This window comes from Acyrthosiphon pisum, chromosome A2, assembly GCF_005508785.2.
Source record: "Acyrthosiphon pisum isolate AL4f chromosome A2, pea_aphid_22Mar2018_4r6ur, whole genome shotgun sequence".
In the NCBI taxonomy this organism is placed as follows: domain Eukaryota; kingdom Metazoa; phylum Arthropoda; class Insecta; order Hemiptera; family Aphididae; genus Acyrthosiphon; species Acyrthosiphon pisum.
In genome coordinates, this window is record NC_042495.1 from 54,342,305 (window position 1) to 54,361,903 (window position 19,599).

Genomic DNA, 19,599 nt, shown 5'->3' on the forward strand with positions numbered 1-19,599 from the left:
CAATATTGTAAAAATATGAACTTCAAACGCTCATAAAAATTGAATTTGATCTGCTTGTGGACATTTTGTTTTTTTGATAAAGCCCGATAAAGGTAGACAAACTTATGAATAATCTTGTATTACATTTTCAAATTTTAGATTATAAAAAAGAAAATTTTTATGAATTCTCACCTCAAAGTAATATGCTAATTTTCGAGATTTTTCCATATTTTGTCAAGATTTGAACTTTAAATACGTATAACAAAAAAACTGTGACTAAAGATTTTTAATATTTTTCAAATCTCATTGTAACAATATAGTAGGAGCCTTATATTATATTTCCAAGCTTTTTTACCCAACAAATAAAGTTTTATTGACAGTCCTAGAAAAAAATTTAATAAAATTTTATTGGAAACTGAAAATGTTCCTAAGCAGTTCAAAACAAATCAAAATATTTTGATCATTTTATCATGTATAGAAAATTGAAATATAAACAACCAGTGAAAATGTCAGGTTGCCAAATGTCAAAAATCTGGTCATTTGTTTTAAAGTTACACCAAAAACCAAAGCCAGATTTTGTATTTTTGCGTAAAAATTCCTGTTTTTCCTTAATTTTTCTTTTGTTTTTGAAAACCATTAGAAACATTTTACTTTTGACCTCCCAAAAGTACTAACTATATCCACTTTCCCATCGAACAAGATACTGAAGTTGAAATACGACGTATTATTTCGAAAACTAATCATGTATATTGTATATAGATACAAAAAAATAAATAAATAAAAAAAACTCACATCATTCTAAAATCAAAATATTCATTGCTAAGCTCAGAATCTAAAATTGAACATTAAATACGAAATAATTTACAAATATTCATGATATAATTATTTTAGTCAAACTTTAAATTTTAATTAAATACTTAAAAGAAATCGTGAATAGTATTATCTTTTATATTTTTAAATCGCTATTATAGTAACTAATGAGGAATCTTGTACTAAAATTTCAAGTTTTTGGACCCCTTTTCCACACGCAATTGCGATTTATAAAAGTAATAAAGTATTAAGTAGTAACTACCACCTATAGAAACCAACAATGAAATAAGTACTAAGTAAAAGTATAGAAAAGTTCAAAGTATTTTAGTTTTAGTAACTTGAAATCGAAATTATATAATTTAATTGGGTAAATACCGCATAAAATTATAGGATTATAGCTATACATATTTCTACAATGCTATCAGTCATCGCTACGATACATATGTGCAATATTTTATATTTCAAGGCGTTGTAAGTTATAGATGATAGATAGATATAAATATAGAATACTACATGTAGTAACTTTTCTGTAGTATTCTATGATATAAAGAAGGACGAACTGATGATATTAACAAATTTATATCACTATAAAATTGAACCACTCAGGCTGTCCACCTACCATCCGGCGAACCGTAGCGATCATCGTTGCTGAATCATCTTCATCGCTGAGCGACAGATGACCAGCGATCTCACGCTCAAGTAGATGGACTAGTCTCATCATCGTGGCCGATGACGACTCCAGATTTGCACCTGGAGGGGACGATGCATACTACAGAAATGATCCTGTGAAGTATGATCTTAAATTGCTAAGGATCATTCACGCGTACTTATAATGAAATCGATCTCTTCGACCCGTCAACCGATAATAATTAAAAATGTTGTTTGAATAGCTAATATATTACAGTTATCTGTTATACTACGCAATTATGTTGTGCGTATAAAACTGTGTTAGAATAACATAAAATGTTCATCGGTTTGTCGATTATTATTAAGGTTTAATCACGGATTAACAACGATTTTCAATACATTTAAAAATAATTTAAATAAGCGCCATCTATCGGATCTGTACATCATCTGAATTGTTGAAAATCTCGTCGAATTTTTTTTCACTCTTAAGGTATGTTGATCTTGACCAAGTGATTTAAGTAATATTTTTTTTTTTATAAAGCTTTAGGGCCGTATTCATAGTCGATAGTAAATAGATCTATGAATCACGGACTAGATAATATAGTCCGTGCTATTATTGTCATGGGCGTAGCTAGGATTTATTAGTTACAGGGGCTAGAGTCCTACAAAACCAAAGTGTAAAATAATACGTGGGGGGCATAGCACCCCACACCCCCCTAATAAGCGTCACTGAAATTTAGTTGTTACAAAAAGTCCCCTAAAACCAAAATTTAATATAAACCATAAAATCAAAGTGTAAACTCATCATTAAAAACAAAATGTAAATAATAAAATATATATGTATAATACATTTATAACTGTATACGCCTTTATTTTGATGCAAATATTGTTAAAATATCATCTTCCTTTATTATGTTAGATAGTTGTCTTTTTATATTAATTATAGCCAGATCACTGAATCTATCTTGAGACATGGTCGATCTAATGTAGGTTTTTATTCTCCTCATACATGAAAACGACCGCTCGCATGTAGCCGAACTTATGGGTATAGCGAATGCAATCTTTAACAATTTATAAACATTTGGATAGATCTCCTGTTGCACAACTGATTTCAAAAGTAGACATTGTGTTTTGTCATTTATACCATCTACAGAATTTTATGCATTTATCAAACACCTTTTTGCTACTTTTAGTTCAGACTTTAATGCATATTCATCTATATATTAAACAAAGCCTAAAACCAAAATTAAAAATCAAGTAAAAAATATAAAAAGTAGTCTACCCAATATGTGACAAATTATATTAATATTAGTTGGATGCTATTTAATTACCTTATAACTATCAATAAAATAGGAACTTCTTTCAAAATCAAGTTCTAAGAAGCTTTCAACAGATTGGGCCAATTCTAAATTTTGTGTAGAAAATCTGGATTTCATGTTGACTATTAAATTATCAATCATAGGAAAAAATGCATGAACTTTCCAATAATTAATTGAAGTTATTTCACAATCTTTCTGAAAGTCTCTGACAAAACTTCTATAGATGGCAGGTTTTTTGGGTCATGTTCGTTCTTAGCACTATTTGTTTTTTTTGAATTAAATATACTGAACATTTTGATAAATGATAATAATAAACAATTCCTACAATTTAACGTATTTACTTATAGCGTATTCGTACTCAAAATCACTATTATAGTACCTACTTACTTTTAGTCTGCTCAAACGCACAGTAAATTGAGAACTGAGAATTGGAAAATAAAATGATTATATTATAATAGTATTCAACCACTGTACGAATGTGCGATACGCCGATACAACTAATATAGGTAACTATAGTCTATAATATTATTATAAGAATAGGTATACCAATATGGGACACGGGCACCTATTAAATGTAATAAAATAATATTATATACCTATAGGGGTGTTATATAGGTAGGATTGAAGCTAATATGCAATAAGCTACGAGGAGCTACGAAGAGCGGGATACTTTACTCCAGGGGTTAAACATTGCTCCAAAATAAATATTTATTGATATCAATCGTAGCACATTACGATTTTAAGATAAGAGATTGTAGTTTTTTTTATATTGTTCTTATTAATATTACAAATTTTTTCAAACATTTCGAACATCAATCTATTAGTTCGCCTCCAAGATGTATGCCACAAAAAGAGTTGTTTTCAAAAACACAAAAACTCATGACGAAAAAGTTGTCCAAAATCCAGGGGATTAAAATTTAATTTAAAATATACCTATTGAAAAAAGACTTTTAATCAACTAAAAAAAAAAAAAAAAATTATATTATTAAATTATATTATGTATAGATTCAGATTAGTTAAAACATAAGCACTAAACATTGCACCAATAGTTATTATATGCATTAAAGTAAGGTAATTTTAATCATTGTGAAATGTAACCTGTAATGTATTTTACTTTGCTCCAAATTTTTGGGAATAAGTAAGTAAGTCACTTAGAATGACATTCGGATTTTTTTAAATTGTTCTTACCTCTCAACATCTATACATATAAAACAACGCGAACAGGTAATTTTTATCTTTGTTATTGAAGCTATAGTATAGGTTTAAACTAAAAAAGAAATATATTTGGAGCAAAGTATCCCGCTCTTACGGTATACACCTTATAAGCACATAAACACATTTCTTCCGCGAAAACTATGACTAATTACAATAAATTCGTACTTGGTTGTACACAATGTAAATTACATAAGCGTGCGCACAGGATAGTCATGGTAGGCACTTGATTACTTTGCGAACTCCCCCCGGCCCCCCTCAATATTAAATATTATTATTATTATAATTGATAATCAATCATAAAATAATTTTTTACCACGGTAAATGTAGTTAAATGAGGTTACCCCATCCAAATTAGTTTTTGTAACTTGGGTGTGAATATGAATATTATATTTACGTAATATGTGTGTGTGTTAATGTATTTATGTATGACTATCCTGCCAGAAATTCTGCGCACGCTTATTATATTATTATATTATAATATTTTAATTATTAATTTATTATTTTACATTTTTACACATTATTTTTCTTTTGTAGTGATCTGGATTCTTACTACGAGTCTAAGGAGGGGCTAAAAAGTAAAACCTCATAGGGAGCTAAATAGAAGTCAGGGGGGGCTAAGCCCCCCTAGTTACGCCGATGACTATTGTTCTGTGGTGTTATCATATATAATATAGCCGTGCCATATTAGGAGGTCATTTATTCCATGTTTTCGTCGTTATCATAATTTTGAATTTTAACTATAATGATAACAGATTTATAAGCTTTTTTTTAAAAATACATGTGAATAAAAATATCTATGAATGATAATTATTAATTCATAATATTGAATTTTAACATTTTGTTTACCCATTAACCATTTAAATGTTTTACTTTAGGTAAAACTAATAAGGTAGTTATTCAGTTATTTGGTATTATTTTAAATATAAATACAGTATATTATTATTATCATTATTTTATTTTTATTTAGGTATTTTATTTGAAAAACAATAATTTGGAACTCAGTAAATGATTGCAAAAGTGGAAGCTAATGTATACAATTTATAATCTATTTTTATAGATTAATAAAGATTTAATTGCCAAATTTGGCTAGATGCTTGTGGGATATCAAATCTAAATACTAAAAATGGTGAGATATACTATTAGAATAACATTTTTAAATCAGTAAATAATATTATTTATTTTTACATTAAAGCTTATATATGATGTTCATTAGTTCATTATTCATTTTGAATCTGATAGTTATAATTAGCCTCTAATTTGAGGAATGATTAATTATTCACTAAGACGTCAACGGAAATTAATAGGTACCATGTACTATTCATACAATTAATATAATATGTATTACAATTACAGAGAATGAAGATAAAAATAAACTTTTAACTACTTCAAGTACTCAAATTGCCAAGTAACTTAATTAATTGATTTTTTCTTAATACATTAATCGGTACCTACAACCTACATCATTTAAAGTTTTATTTTTTCAACAAATTTCTTGAATACCAAGTTTGCAAAGGTAGTAAATGTTAATTTATAGTCATGACAATTGTGATATTTGATAATAACATCAAAGATCAGTCAGAACTTGGAGCATATTCCAGTGCAGCGCTTCCCAATTTTTTTTTCTACTTGATCCCTTAGACTAAAGTTTAGAGCATAGTAAGATTGCCGACCCCGTAATAAAAATACCCTAACCTAACAATAACAAATAATAATAATTCACAGACCCCAGTTTGGGAAACGCTGTTCTAGTGCTTTTGAATATGTTTGTTTAAGCAAAGCTGCAAAAGTATATTTGAGGTTATTAATATTTCTGATGAGTTTTTTTCTATAATATGTTACTAGCTGTAGATCAGTAGGTACCTAGTACCTACTCCTTATTTCAGGAAAATTACATTTTGTCCACAGAAACATTTCCTTACTATATATAATACCATGAGTGTAGACCAATCAGAATTTTCAATAAAGGATGAAAGTCATCATTCTATTAAAAATGAAAGTGATATTTATTTTGATACCCCTCTTTTAAGTTCTGTAAAAGAAGAAATTACTTTGCATCATGATAATGGGGACAGTGATCATCTTTTTCCTATTGATAAGTAAGTTTATAGATAAGTTATAAGTTATATAGTCTTATAAGTTATACGGTAAGATTTATTATAAATGTACTTTCCATTTGGATCAGATAATGTGTGTATTGTTTTTATTTCAGAAACATTAATAATACTGTCCAAAAGCCAGAAATATATACAGAAGAAAACTGTGAAATCAAAACCAAAATTGATGTAATTAATAATCTAGAAACAGATAGTTGTTTCTTTAAAAAAGAACCTGAAGACTTACATAATAGTTTTCAACCATAGTGAGTGAATTAGCATATTTTAACCATTTACCAATTTGTTTTAACTTTATTTGATTGAACTGATGGCTAAGCCTATAAGCTTATAGTGTTAAAATAGCACTCAATACAGTTTTGCTGATCAGTGGCATAGGAAGGGGATCAACAGAAAAATCCTAATCTATTTACTAAAAATAGGTGTTTAAAAATATTTGAAATGGTTTTAGGGCAAAAATAAATCATAAGTGCATGAAAATTATAATTTTAGATAAAACTCAAGTCTTTTAAAAAAAAAAATAGTATTTCTTACAATTTATTTTAAAAATTAAAAATACCTACATGTGGGAGTAAATATTTGGCATCAACATATCCTTTATTTGTGTAAAGGGGTAGTGGGGTAGAGCATATACTATCTACTATAGTACTATCCAGGGATAGTGCTGAAGGGTGTAATTAAAAATTATCTTTTAATCTACAAGTTGTAAATAATTTGTTAACGGATTATTCATACATTTATTATACAATCCTTTATAAATAGTTGATACTAACAACATATATATCCTAAATTATTTAGACATAAGAGACTTTAAAAATGATTTGTTTGGCAGTTACTAATTTACTAAAATCATTTTTATCTTTCAGTGGTACGGTTCAAAGAAAAGCATCCGATAATTTGAGATTAGAAATAGAATATAATGATAAAACAATTGTAATTAAAAAAGAAACAATTGGAGATACTGTATTTGAAAGTGAAATTGTTATTGAAAAAAGTGGAATACAATCTATTTTGAACAAAGAAAAATGTAATACTGATCATGATTCCAAGTTTGCTGATTTGCCAAGAACAATTTATAAAGACTTGGTTAATTGTAATAATAAAACTTATCAAAACACGAGTAAAAGAGAAAAACACATCTATATTTGTGATTTATGTGATCTATCATTTACCAGTAAACAATTGCTCATTTTTCATATGAGACATCATTTTCCTAATAATGATTATTGTACAAATAATAATTCCAAAAGAGTTTGTTCTAAAAATATCAAATGTAAAAAATTAAAAATACGTAAAAAAAAAAAAATATTTTCGTGTCCAATTTGTTGCAAACAATTCAATGATCAGTCCAATTGTCGAAGACATACAATAAATCATGCTAATACAAATAAATTCAAATGTCGCTTTTGTCTAAAACAACTCACTACTCAATACAATCTTCGTGTTCATATTCGATTACACACTGGTGAATCCCCATATAAATGTGACATTTGTAATTTAACATTTCAACGTAATGACAATTTGTCAAAACACAGAAAGATTCACGAAGTAAATCAGAAAACATATGACTGTAAGGATTGCCACAAACAGTTTTTATATAACAATACTTTATTGCGCCATGTAAGGATTCATCAAATGGAAAATATTTATTCGTGCTATCATTGTCAACAATCATACGTGCGGAAAGATTCACTTATTGTTCATTTGAGGTCAAGACATACTGGTGAGAAGCTGTATCAGTGTCACATCTGTAAGAAAGATTTTTTTGAAAACAATGTCCTTGTACGCCATATGAGGATTCACAAAAAGGGTAAAAAAAACTAAGTTTAATAATTTAAAAAATATTAATACATTAATTATTATGTTATTTTATACTATTAACATTTTAACTCTGCTATACTAACAAGAATGAAAAATATATATAATTAAGAAATATTGTAAAAATATATGATTTCTATATATTATATTATATGCATATGCCTTAGGAGTCAGTGATATTCAATTGTTACTATCAATTTGACTGTCTATATTTGTTTAAATAAGCGACCTGTTACAAATACTTTATGTGATAGTAATCATAATAAATGGAAATGTGCTAAACATTTTGATATTTTTAAATTCTAATTATTTAATTGGTATTTAAATATTTCTTTCTTTATCATTCTCTGTTGAACACTTAAATTAGTGTACTTAGGTTTTTATCATTCTTATTACGCTGATCTTATACTTATTTCCTGAATATTTCACCTTAACATTTACATTTTAAATATTGTCAGTATATGCTGAGATGACCTGTGATAATAGTTTTGCACAAAATTAATTTACGAATAGTATGAAATTACAATATAATTGGTTTCAAATTTAATATTATGGCCCATAAGACACCACTATTTTATGCCGGTGTGGCAAAGCGATTACAATGCTAGACATCTGTACTGTTTTCTGTTTGACTTAAATTGTTTACAATAAATGAAAAATTACAATATTATTTGCTCATTCATAATATAATAATTAAAATACAAAAACATTTTAAGGAGGCTATTAAGACATATTTTTATTTTAAACTCAATCGCAAAAATATTAAATTATTTTGTTCGTAATTTTTTACAATTAATTCAGTCAAGTCACAATAACTCGAATATCGAGAACAATAAAAATAAATTTGACTTTTTTTAAAATTATATACCGCAAATATAACATATACACTTCAAGGGCCAAGAAAAAAATGTTGTTATGAGTTATCGCGATTTGACTGTAACATATAATAATTTTAGGTATCTATTATAATTTATATTTTATAAAAAAAAGTTTAAAAATGTCTGATTATAAAACACCTATTAACTAAATGACTAATTTTTGTTCATTAAATTGGGTAAAAAAAAAAAAAAAAATCAACAAATGTAAAAAATCTAAACGTAAAACATACAATGTAGAAAAAAATAATTGTTGTATACATCTGCAAAAATGCCAAGGTCATTAAGGATCAACAAAAGATATCATAATATATCTTGTGCCATTGGTGACTTCAAGTCCCTCATGGTAATGCGTGAGCCGTCCTGGGTGCATAAGCATCCAACCTACTTTCAGGTCTGTAACTTTACACTTATATCTCAAAAAATGGCAACCACCTCCCTGTAAAAAATTAAAAATTATAAATAAAACGGAACAAGACTACATTTATTAGTGCGACTATACCTGATAATCTTTTCCTGGAGAATTTAAAGCTATATTTATGGTATAAGTAGATGAATCATGGTGAGGCCTCAATGAAGCCTGACCAAGTGGGTTGTATTTGACGACAAAGTTCATCAGAGAACGAGGAGGCTATAAAAGTATTAGTAAAATAATGTTACTCATTGATTATTATTTGTATTTAAGACAGTAATTAATCACCAATTAACCAGAGCTACATGTGTTAAAATAATAAAATATAATACATTTAACATAAAATCTGTATAGGAATTTACAAACATGCCATTTTGAACTTATTTCTTACTTAAAACATTAATATAATTTGTATAATTCAGTTTAGATTTTTTCAATAAGCTTATAATGTTTATTTTAGTTTTATAATTTGTTCCCTGATAAAAGAGTAGAACTGATCATTATGATTATGACTGTTAAACGCAAGACCAAAAATTCAAATAGGAAGGTCAACGAGAGATTTGTTTCACATAGACTTGGGAATTTATGAGGGGACATCCTCTTAGCCAAGCCATTCAGATTCAATATTGTTTTACTTAAGAATGTGATAGATATTATTTAAGTAGGAAGCATTACTAACAAATCATGGCAAATCAATACAGATGGTATTGAATATTGAATTAATAGGACGAAGCAACCACGAGGTAAGCTCTACAATAATATTGAAAATACAGGGAGGAGGTTAAAATTAATTTTTGACAAATTTTATCTGAAAATAATTTATTAATGAAAATGTTATTATTTAACAGTTTTTGGGGAGGTTACTACCCTCTAACCCCCCTAGATACGTCACTGTGTCAGAGTAAATAAAGAAAAGAAAGATAACTAAAGCTAATTGTGCTTACTTGGTATTACACTTTTCATGTTGATGTTACAGTCAGAATCTAGAGAGTTGAAGTTATATTAGACCCTTTTAGACCAATAGTACTATAGTAGAAACAAGGGCATTATCAAAATCAAAAGGCAACCAACAAAAGATTCAAAACCTAAGAAAAGTTTGGCAAGAAAAAAAAGTTGATATTGAGATACAGTAAGCAAATCCGCACAGTGCGACACAAATTACAAGTCAGTAATCTGTAAATCGTTACATATTTAAAGCTTACATGCATGGGTGTATCTATTGTTTAAACTTTGGAGTATAGAGGTTAAAGAACAATCAATCATCTATAACTATGTTAACTATTTATTAGATGTAACTAGTTCAAAAGTTTATGAAAAGATTTTTTTTTATATTACTTAAAATAAATTTAACAAATTTCAAAATAATATAAATTAATAAAAAGATAAAAATCAATATTTTGGGTGCTAGTAATAGACGAGTGGGCACTTTTTTGTATCCACCAAAAATATTTAATAAGCTATGTTAAGGAATAAGCATTGTCTGAAAGAAAATATAAGACTATTTATAATTCTGCATAGGTACTGTTATATTATGACATTGTCAATAATATTCATTTCAATTTTAAAAAAAAATACTGAAAATTTAATCAAATTTCTACTTTTAACTATTAGATTTAAAAAACTTCTACTGTTTAGATATTTAAAATATATAAATTGCATGATAGAACATAATTAAGTTAGTTGAAGCAAGCAAGCAAGCAAAAACAAATATTTTATAAAAATATGCACAAAGTATAATTAGTTAATAATAAAATAATAATTAAAAGTAAAAAGCAGCTTACGCCATCTGAGTAATAGCCAAGATACACATGCTCCTGTAATCGGGAAACAAATAGTCTTAAGAACTCTAGCCACACATTTTGTAACCCAACTTGTTTCATATGAATGTCTCTTGTTGGCACAGCTTCATATCCATTATCCAATCTGGGATCCTACGGTTTGAGGTTATCATGCGCTATTGTTAATAATTACTCTCACATATTACTTTATATACACATAGGTAATAATTATATTATGTTTATTTATTAATGTCAAGCAGAGAACACACACATGCTTTAATATTGTTTTAATTTTGTTTGGTTTTCATTCACACATACGTCGTGAGTGTAACCAATAAATGCTTTCTTTTGTATTGGCTGAACATATGAGCGAAGAAATTCGAGCCAATGCTTCTCAAGTCCAACTTGATTCATGTGTATGTCTCTGGTTGGTACAGCTTCATAACCAGTTCGAAGGCGTGTGTCCTTCAATTCAATTTATGTCATTTGCTGTTCAAATTGTTATATTTAAAATAGATATTTACTGGATGACTTACGTTATTTGTACCATCTGACCATTGACCAAAATTCTCCATAATTTCGATAAATTCTTGGCAAAACTGTTCAGTTAAGATTGGGAACCAAAATACATCTGGGCATGGCTTTACAATAAAATAAATATATACATAAAGAATATTTACAATAATTTTTTATTTAGTTGAAATTCGGTTAAATAATTACCTCAGCTGGTTTTTTATCTGGATTAAAATTTTCCATATATTCTGGATGAATATAACGCTGTTCCCAATCATATCTGTTTTCAAATATTTGGTATACTTCAGGATTCTTAAGAGTAATATCAAATGATTCTGAATCAATCAAATGCCCATAAGTATATTGATTATCAATATACATAAAAACCCCCTAAAAATAACATTTTCATAAATAATTTTCAACTTTAAAATTATGACTTCAAAATACCTTTTCTCTTAATGATTTACTAAATGCCATATCATAATCCAAGTTATCTTCTTTGTATGATGGCCTAGTGTATTTATTTTCTAAAATTGTACCTTTCATTAAGTAACAACTACTTATATAAGGTACATTCCAGATTCCTCTAAAACATTATCGTACATAAATATTACATCAATATATTAAAACTATTTTTTTAAGCAAATTTGTTATTATAAAATGCAACAGGGGGATTTAATAGAATTAGCAATTTAAAAGGAAGTGCCCTTTAATTGATCATAAACCAGGATAGGGTCAGAATTGCATTCAACATGACGAGGACACAGTTAGTTTTTCATTGTAGTCAACAGAATAAAGTTGTGCCAAGGTATAGCAAAACAAAAAGGACATTAAGTCTTACTAAGATTTGAATACGTATCAAAGTTATTAACAGAGAATAAAAACAACAAAAGTAATAAATATTACATTTAAAACTTATTTTAACAAAATGTTTAATAATGTAGATAATTAATTTTTCAAAGCTATTACTTAATTTAAATAACTTTTTTATGATTTCAGGCGAGTGCAGAATGGGATTTAAGAACATAATAGTAGCTGCATTAATCACAGCAATTATATTTGGAATTATAACAGATGTCTGTGGTAAACGTGGCAGAGGGAGAAGTAGATCAAAAAGCAGAGTGCAGATTGGATTACCTATTACAGGAAAATACAGAGACCCAGAATCTGATCAATACTACAATCATAATGATGTATTGTGCCAAATATTTGTTGATAGTATTAAGAAGTTTAATTATTATTATTCATTTTAATTTAGGGAGCAAAAATAGTCATGGCATCACATTTCGATTACGAATATGTACTTGGGCATAAAATAGTATTTGTTTGTGTAGCCAGAGGAAATCCAAGACCTCAAATCACTTGGTATAAAGATGGTACTGAACTGTATTATCATTACAATCACCATGTAAGTAAAATATCTTAAAGAATAATTTTAAGGGATTAAATTAGATATTATCTAATAATGACACAAAATAAAATAATTACATAAACAACTGTTAAGTGCTTATTAAGTAAATTTTGAATACTTTGTTTTTTAAACAACAATATATTTAATCATTAATAGGTATAGTTGTATGTAATAGAATTTAAACTAGTTGGTTTTATTTAAGGTTCATGAGTGGAATATTGCCGAAGATAGCATTAAGTCTAAATTAGAAATTGATCCAGGAACACAAATGGATGCTGGTGTATACGAGTGTTCAGCTGACAATAAATACAGTATAGACCGAAGAAGTTTCAAGACAGATTTCAGTATAGCATTTGAATCATAATGAAAAATAATTATAAATTAATATGTGTCTTAAATAAAGTGCTTTTTTCTTGATTAAGACTTACGTTTTATTGTAATTGACAATATCCATGTAGTCAAACGATCTAGCATAGAATCCTTCTTTAGATAAGGCTCCCCAAAAGTTAGACCAAGCTTTAAATGGTCGTGTAAGCATTGGGGCAATAATTTTTCTAAATAAAAATAAATTAAACATTATTTATTATAAATAATTGAGAGAAATATTATTACTTGTTACGCTGAATTAATATTTTCAATGTTTGTGGATTATCTAAATGTGCTTCATTCTCAATGTAAAATAAAAAGTCACACAATTTGCTCGTGCATAATGAACTGTAAAAAATAAAAAATTATAATTAACAATTAACAAATACAAAACAAATATAAATAATATGATTTTTTAAAACAATATTATTTACAATGAAAAGTGCCGTGCATGTATGCTTTCTTCTGCAGTCTTGTGAAATACAAATGATGCATTGTATTTATCACCTATTTTAGAAATAAATTTATCCACGTGCTCTTTATGATAGTCCACCTAAACGTTTAAAATCAATATATAGAAAATTTGAAGAGTAAATACTAATTCAGTTATTGATTAATAAGAAATATTACAAGTGTAGTAATAGACAAACACAGTCTGCTCTTTGGATAATCAATGTTTTCAATTTTGTCTAAAAACTCATCAAAAAATGGAGTAGGTTTATCAACTATTATAGATAACAGAACTTTTGGATAATTTTCTTCCTAAAATAAACATTAACAAATTATAGTTGGTACCTACTATGAAGACTAAAATAAGAAGACCAAACCCAACTACTGAAAACGTCTCAAAATGAGTTTTTTCCACAATCAAACAGCTTCAGGCTGTGCTGCAGTCTTAAAGGTTACTACATTAACCCGTATAGTATAGGGATTATACATGTTATTTTTAGGTTTTTTGGAAAATATATGCATCATATTACATACCTAACCTAACCTAACCATGACCCATTATAAATGTTATAGCTTGTACAATTATGCATTTATATATGTTTAATGTGCATATTGTACATAGTAATTTTTAGGGTTCCGTACGGTAAAACGGGACCTTATTACTAAGGCCCTGCTGTCCATCCGTCTGTCACTAGGCTGTATCTCATGAACCATGAAAGTTAGAAAGTTGAAATTTTCACAGATTATGTATTTCTGTTGCCACTAGAACAACAAATAATAATAATCCTAGAATATATAAGCAGTGTTGTCAACATGTTTATAGCTGATAATGATACGGAACCCTTCGTACGCGAGTCGGACTTTCACTTGGCCAATTTTTTATGTATGTAATACAGATATACAAGCATAGAAGATGCATGTAAGATGATTAGATATAATGTTATTAATATGATCCCTATAGGTTTATAGTATGCTGGTTAAAGAACCAATCTTTGTGACCGCAACGCAGCATGTGGCCTTTTAATCATGCAAATGAATGCAACGAGTGCAGGATGTTTTTTCAAGAAGGCGGCCGTATGAGTTTGGTCTCCTTATTCTAGTCTTCATGGTTGTACATAAATTTGTAGAAAAAAATTTATATGTGAAAGAACCTTGAGCGTTGAAAGATCTAGATTATTGTCATAGCATGTTTTACAGCCACTCTCAGGAGACCACTTATTTGGAATATAATTTGTGTAGCTATTGAATGTTATTTTAGATAATCCATTTCCATGAATAACAGCTGGTTGAGTATTAAAATTAATATTTTCCAATACATATGATTTATTTACAAGTTTCAGTTTTATATCGTCTGTAAATACAAATAAAATCAGTTTAAACCCCAATTGAGAAAAAAAACAGACATTTGTCACGCATTTAGTTTACTACCAATATAATATATTGGTAGCAGATCAAGTCTATTAAATTAAAAATTATAATTGCATTATATAAACTGTAAGGAACCGTAAATGTTTAAATAGTTTTTCTAATATTACAGACAGCATTATAACTGTAGCTGAAGAGCTGAAGAGCTTATAAATTTATAAATTATAAGTTATAATAATATCATGGTAAACAAAATAAATGTATATGTAAATACATAAGCACAGAGGCGTAGTCATTGGCTGTTTATTATAGCCAAAAATATAATACTGTATCGAAAAAATTATCCCCCTAAAAAATTCCTGAAGAAAAGTCCAATTTGTCCAGTCACTGAACAAACACGTAAATGCTGTAAACTTAAAAATTGATTAATTATAAGACATTGCTCAAGCTGAAAATCTAAAATTCAGATAGAAAAAATTTAAAAATATTCTAACCTTCAGCAAGATAGACATTTTGAAACAATTTTGCATAATTATCCAATTTAATATTAAGCTTTTCACGTAAATCGGTATCTAAATACAAATTTGTCAAATGCAATTGATCGTCTCCAAGATTTTTTATTGGCTTCTCGGATAGTAACTTATACAATTGGCTAGCATAACCAATTATACCTGTTTAAATAAAAGTTTTAAAATTATTAACATTTTATAAGCACTCATTTTTTTTGTGTAAGACTAAACAATATATTAGAATATAATATTGAGTACCTATTTAAACATTATTTTAAAACATATAACAAGTATTAACTCATAATAATATTTTTAATTATGTAGTTAAATTAACATGCAATTGTAAACAAACCTCCAGAGTTTATAAATCTATAACCATTCAGATCAACAGTAGGATATTTATCTGCTAATTTTCTATCTGGCCAACAACTATTTTCGGTTGAAATTACGATCGAAGAATCAAATTCAGTAAATGCATTTAGAATTGTACTGCTGTTAGCTAAAAGTACAACATCATATCTGAAAAAACCATAATGTAATTAATTTAGTAACCTAGTCAATAAAATATTATTTTAATTAAAAATGTATTACGCATCAGTGAGTAATACTGCTAAATTATCATTGTTTTTATAAGGCTCTAATGCTTCAAGATACAAATTTAGTTTGTAACCACCACCAACACTATTCATGTTGCCTCCTTGCCATGGCTTATCAACACCAAGCACCTACAGAAAAATACATAAATTAGAAACTGAAAATAATTCATAACAGTTTTAAATAATATAATATATTTACTTTAGTTTTAAGGCCATTTAGGTTAGCAGAATCAATGAATCTTTTGAAACCATCATTTTTTTCAGAAGCTACTGTGAGTACAAGCAAATCTAAAAATAATTAGAATCATAATTACTTTTTAATATTTATACTTATAAAAAGATTTATTAGCTTGACACTTGTGTGTAATTTGAAGTTGAGATAACTTGAAAATACCTGCAATTATTGTTATTATTATTATATTTGTTATGAATGATGATCAAGCTATAACATAAATAGTAAGTACCTAATACTTATTGTATTATTTAATACTAAATAATAATTATATTTATTTATTTATAGAAAAATAATTGGTTTGGCTCAATTTAAATTATATTTTAAATATAACTGACAGTTAAATTACTACTTTTAATAGTAACCTTAATAGTAAATAGTAACCTTAATTTAGTTTAATAACTAAATTAGCCAATATCATACAATATTAAAATAAATCAATGACAAGTAAACACACAAACATATTATTATAATATTATAACATATCCTGATTTATATTTTAGTTAATTATTTAAAAAATATTAATACCATACAAATAATTGCCTATACACAACTATAATCTTTAGAATACTTATGGACTAAATTTAGTCTATACATTTGGATTAACTTTTTATTCTTACTGTAGAGTTATTTTTTAAAGTATTGTTTGATAGTTAAAAACCTATACAATAACAACAGAAATTGATAAAGTTAATAAAGTTATAATAGACATAGCGCCAGGTAGACAAAGTGTCGGCCCACCGAGTTTTAAGAATTCTAACGTTTGTTTGACCACAACTACTGTTACTGTACAGTTTAATACAGTGGCAGCGCGAACTTTTTTGACAGTGAGACAAGAAAATGTTAGTTGCAGCACACACGACCCACCTATTTAATTTGCACAGAGCCGCGGGGGGCTTTTATTTATTTATTCAAATATTTAATTATATCTTATTTTTTAATATTTATATTATAATTTAAAAATTTCTTAACTGCTGTAGCACGCACGACACAATATCATTAATATTTAATTTTGTTAAATAATAATAATTTGATATCAATAACTTTTTTTTTTATTTTGTGATAATCAATTAATATATTTTTAAAAATTGTTCTTTTTTTCCTTGGTCTTTTTTATCGATTGGCGATTACCATAAGCTGGCGAGCACGGCCCTTTCAATTAAAAACTTATAAATAGTTTATATATTTATTTATTTGATACGTTGTGTCACTCAATATTTTTCAGAACTGACTATCCACTATAGGTACCTACCCAGTACCCACCAACCACCCCTTTTAGCTGTCAGACAATTGTCTCACAAAAATCCTCTCACGCCGCCACTGGTTTAATAATTAGATTCATTTATGTTTTCTACAAATGTCTGTAGTTACTAATTTCTCAATATTATATAAAAATAAAATTATGGCCAAACACTCATGACCGGCCCACTGAGAACCTAACCGAAATGTTCTCAGTATCTCCCAGGCCTAATACGAGCCTGAACAAGCAATAACAAGTTTACAGTTCTATATTATTCTATTTAGGTTAATAAAGAATTGATAAATTCAATTTGGATTTTGAACTATTTATATTACAAACATTAATTTTCATAATCAGCATATTTAAAAATAAAATAACAGATATAATATTATTATGTTTAGTGTGCCCCAGATGTACAGATTACACACAGAACAGAAAATGAGAATTATGTTATTAACATAGTTACAGTTTATATAGAATAAAATATTATATAATATGATTAGATAAAAATTTGTGAATCCATAAGTGAAATTAACAAAGTATTCATTTGAATACATTATAGATGTAAGGAAAAAAGAATGGAGTGACATTTCCGACTGACCCTAGTAAAAATAAATGATAAGATGCAAACAGGAAGCATACAGAAATGATTAATGTTACAGATAGTAAATATTAAATAATGTGCTAGAAAAATCATACAAAAAATCATTTTATTTATATGGTAATATTAGTTAACCAATATGTACCTATTACTTACACAATTATCTATTAAGTATAGGTCCCTATATATTCCATACCACAGAAATGATAGATCGATAAATATTTTTTTCTAAGAACTAGAAACCTATGAGTTAGTTGAATTTATGAATTAAAAAATGATAGTGATAGGTAGGTATAAAATATATTGATTAAACCTTATAATAGTTCCAAAGTTTGATATTTACAATGCTATTTATTATGCATATTAATATTAACCAATAAGATATAATAAAATTATATTATTAAATTATTTTGATATTTATTTTATCAAAAACCATACATCTACCTATATAATATAATATAATATTTTACTTATACCTACAAATTTTAATGAATTAGTATTATTAAGTAATATATAATATGCAATTTTATATTTATCGACAAAATAATAAATATGTTGTACAGAGCCGACGGAACGAGGCCTGGAACAATTTTCTTTAGGCGAGGCCTCAGAATAAAATAAAATTTTTTTTTAACTCAAGGCCCAAAATATCATATACATGCATAAGGCCCAGGGCAAGCCAAAGGCTGGCTCTGATGTTCTAAATGCTACATTTAAGCATTTAAGTGAGCCATTTATAGGAATATATCTTGCAATTAAACTCAATAAAGCAATTGATAACTAATAAATAAAAAAAATGTAAATAGGCAACAGAGGAGAAAGTACTTTTATACATTTATTTCACATAAATATTATTTATTATGAAAATAACATCCTCTGGATTTGATGAATGGTATACACATAATAAATTAGTGTTAGTTTATATACATAAGGTAGATTCAGATGTATTTTATTAAAATATGGTTAAGGAACTTGAGCTGAACACGCTCAATTTAATTATTTACCCATGAAGTATTTAGTATAAGGATCCCATATAAAAGCTCCAAACTCCAAAATAGACCTCACAATTTAACAAGAACATTTTAAGATTTTATCTAATTCTCTAATAGCTATCTCATACAAATGCATTAGTTATACACTCATTTCATACTCTCCTAACTAAACCAAGAATTTTTAATTCTTTGATATTTTAATAATTTTTTTTAACCTTTAGCAGTCAATAATATATTTAGGATCTTAAAAAAGACCTATGGATAATGACGGAGTAAAATTTATAAAATTAAAAATGATCAAATAAGATTAGAAATTTCCAAGAGTAAACTAAATATTTGTATTTTTAAAAGGACGCTACGCAACCATTTGTTTGTCTTCG

At 27.3% G+C, this 19,599-nt stretch overlaps 2 protein-coding genes and 1 non-coding gene across 7 annotated transcripts in view; 1 reads left to right on the forward strand and 2 right to left on the reverse strand.

Annotated features, from left to right (window-relative positions):
- Positions 1 to 1,386: 1,386 nt before the first annotated feature.
- LOC115034358 lies at positions 1,387 to 1,589 on the reverse strand. Its single transcript, XR_003839723.1, has one exon. It is a non-coding gene; the product is annotated as a small nucleolar RNA U3 (small nucleolar RNA).
- Positions 1,590 to 4,721: 3,132 nt separating this feature from the next.
- LOC100159848 (zinc finger protein 569) lies at positions 4,722 to 13,289 on the forward strand. Of its 4 annotated transcripts, none has more exons than XM_029490826.1 (9): positions 4,722 to 4,839; positions 4,918 to 5,076; positions 5,143 to 5,355; positions 5,856 to 6,046; positions 6,160 to 6,309; positions 6,928 to 7,871; positions 12,457 to 12,650; positions 12,716 to 12,865; positions 13,071 to 13,289. In XM_029490826.1, exons 4-9 carry the CDS (start codon positions 5,883 to 5,885, stop codon positions 13,230 to 13,232), a joined length of 1,764 nt encoding a protein of 587 aa, XP_029346686.1. In that variant the 5' UTR covers positions 4,722 to 4,839; positions 4,918 to 5,076; positions 5,143 to 5,355; positions 5,856 to 5,882; the 3' UTR covers positions 13,233 to 13,289. The 4 variants fall into 4 exon arrangements, with proteins under 4 accessions (XP_029346686.1, XP_016660444.1, XP_008183778.1 ...); XM_016804955.2 differs by having other exon boundaries at positions 5,143 to 5,254; XM_008185556.3 differs by having other exon boundaries at positions 5,304 to 5,355.
- Positions 8,378 to 19,599, reverse strand: part of LOC100162555 (procollagen-lysine,2-oxoglutarate 5-dioxygenase) — a 13,609-nt gene continuing 2,387 nt past the window's right edge. The window contains exons 2-16 of one of the 2 annotated variants that reach the window (XM_008185557.3): positions 16,354 to 16,442; positions 16,150 to 16,283; positions 15,911 to 16,077; positions 15,544 to 15,720; positions 14,836 to 15,035; positions 13,865 to 13,996; positions 13,669 to 13,787; positions 13,481 to 13,582; positions 13,297 to 13,422; positions 11,905 to 12,043; positions 11,665 to 11,847; positions 11,481 to 11,585; positions 10,948 to 11,097; positions 9,257 to 9,385; positions 8,378 to 9,193 (exon numbers count right to left, since the gene is read on the reverse strand). In XM_008185557.3, the coding sequence (XP_008183779.1) occupies positions 9,038 to 9,193; positions 9,257 to 9,385; positions 10,948 to 11,097; positions 11,481 to 11,585; positions 11,665 to 11,847; positions 11,905 to 12,043; positions 13,297 to 13,422; positions 13,481 to 13,582; positions 13,669 to 13,787; positions 13,865 to 13,996; positions 14,836 to 15,035; positions 15,544 to 15,720; positions 15,911 to 16,077; positions 16,150 to 16,283; positions 16,354 to 16,442 (2,108 nt within the window). In that variant the 3' untranslated portion in view covers positions 8,378 to 9,037. Of the gene's footprint in view, positions 9,194 to 9,256; positions 9,386 to 10,947; positions 11,098 to 11,262; positions 11,410 to 11,480; positions 11,586 to 11,664; positions 11,848 to 11,904; positions 12,044 to 13,296; positions 13,423 to 13,480; positions 13,583 to 13,668; positions 13,788 to 13,864; positions 13,997 to 14,835; positions 15,036 to 15,543; positions 15,721 to 15,910; positions 16,078 to 16,149; positions 16,284 to 16,353; positions 16,443 to 19,599 lie in introns of both variants that reach the window. The other variant, XM_003244960.4, reaches the window with a different exon arrangement.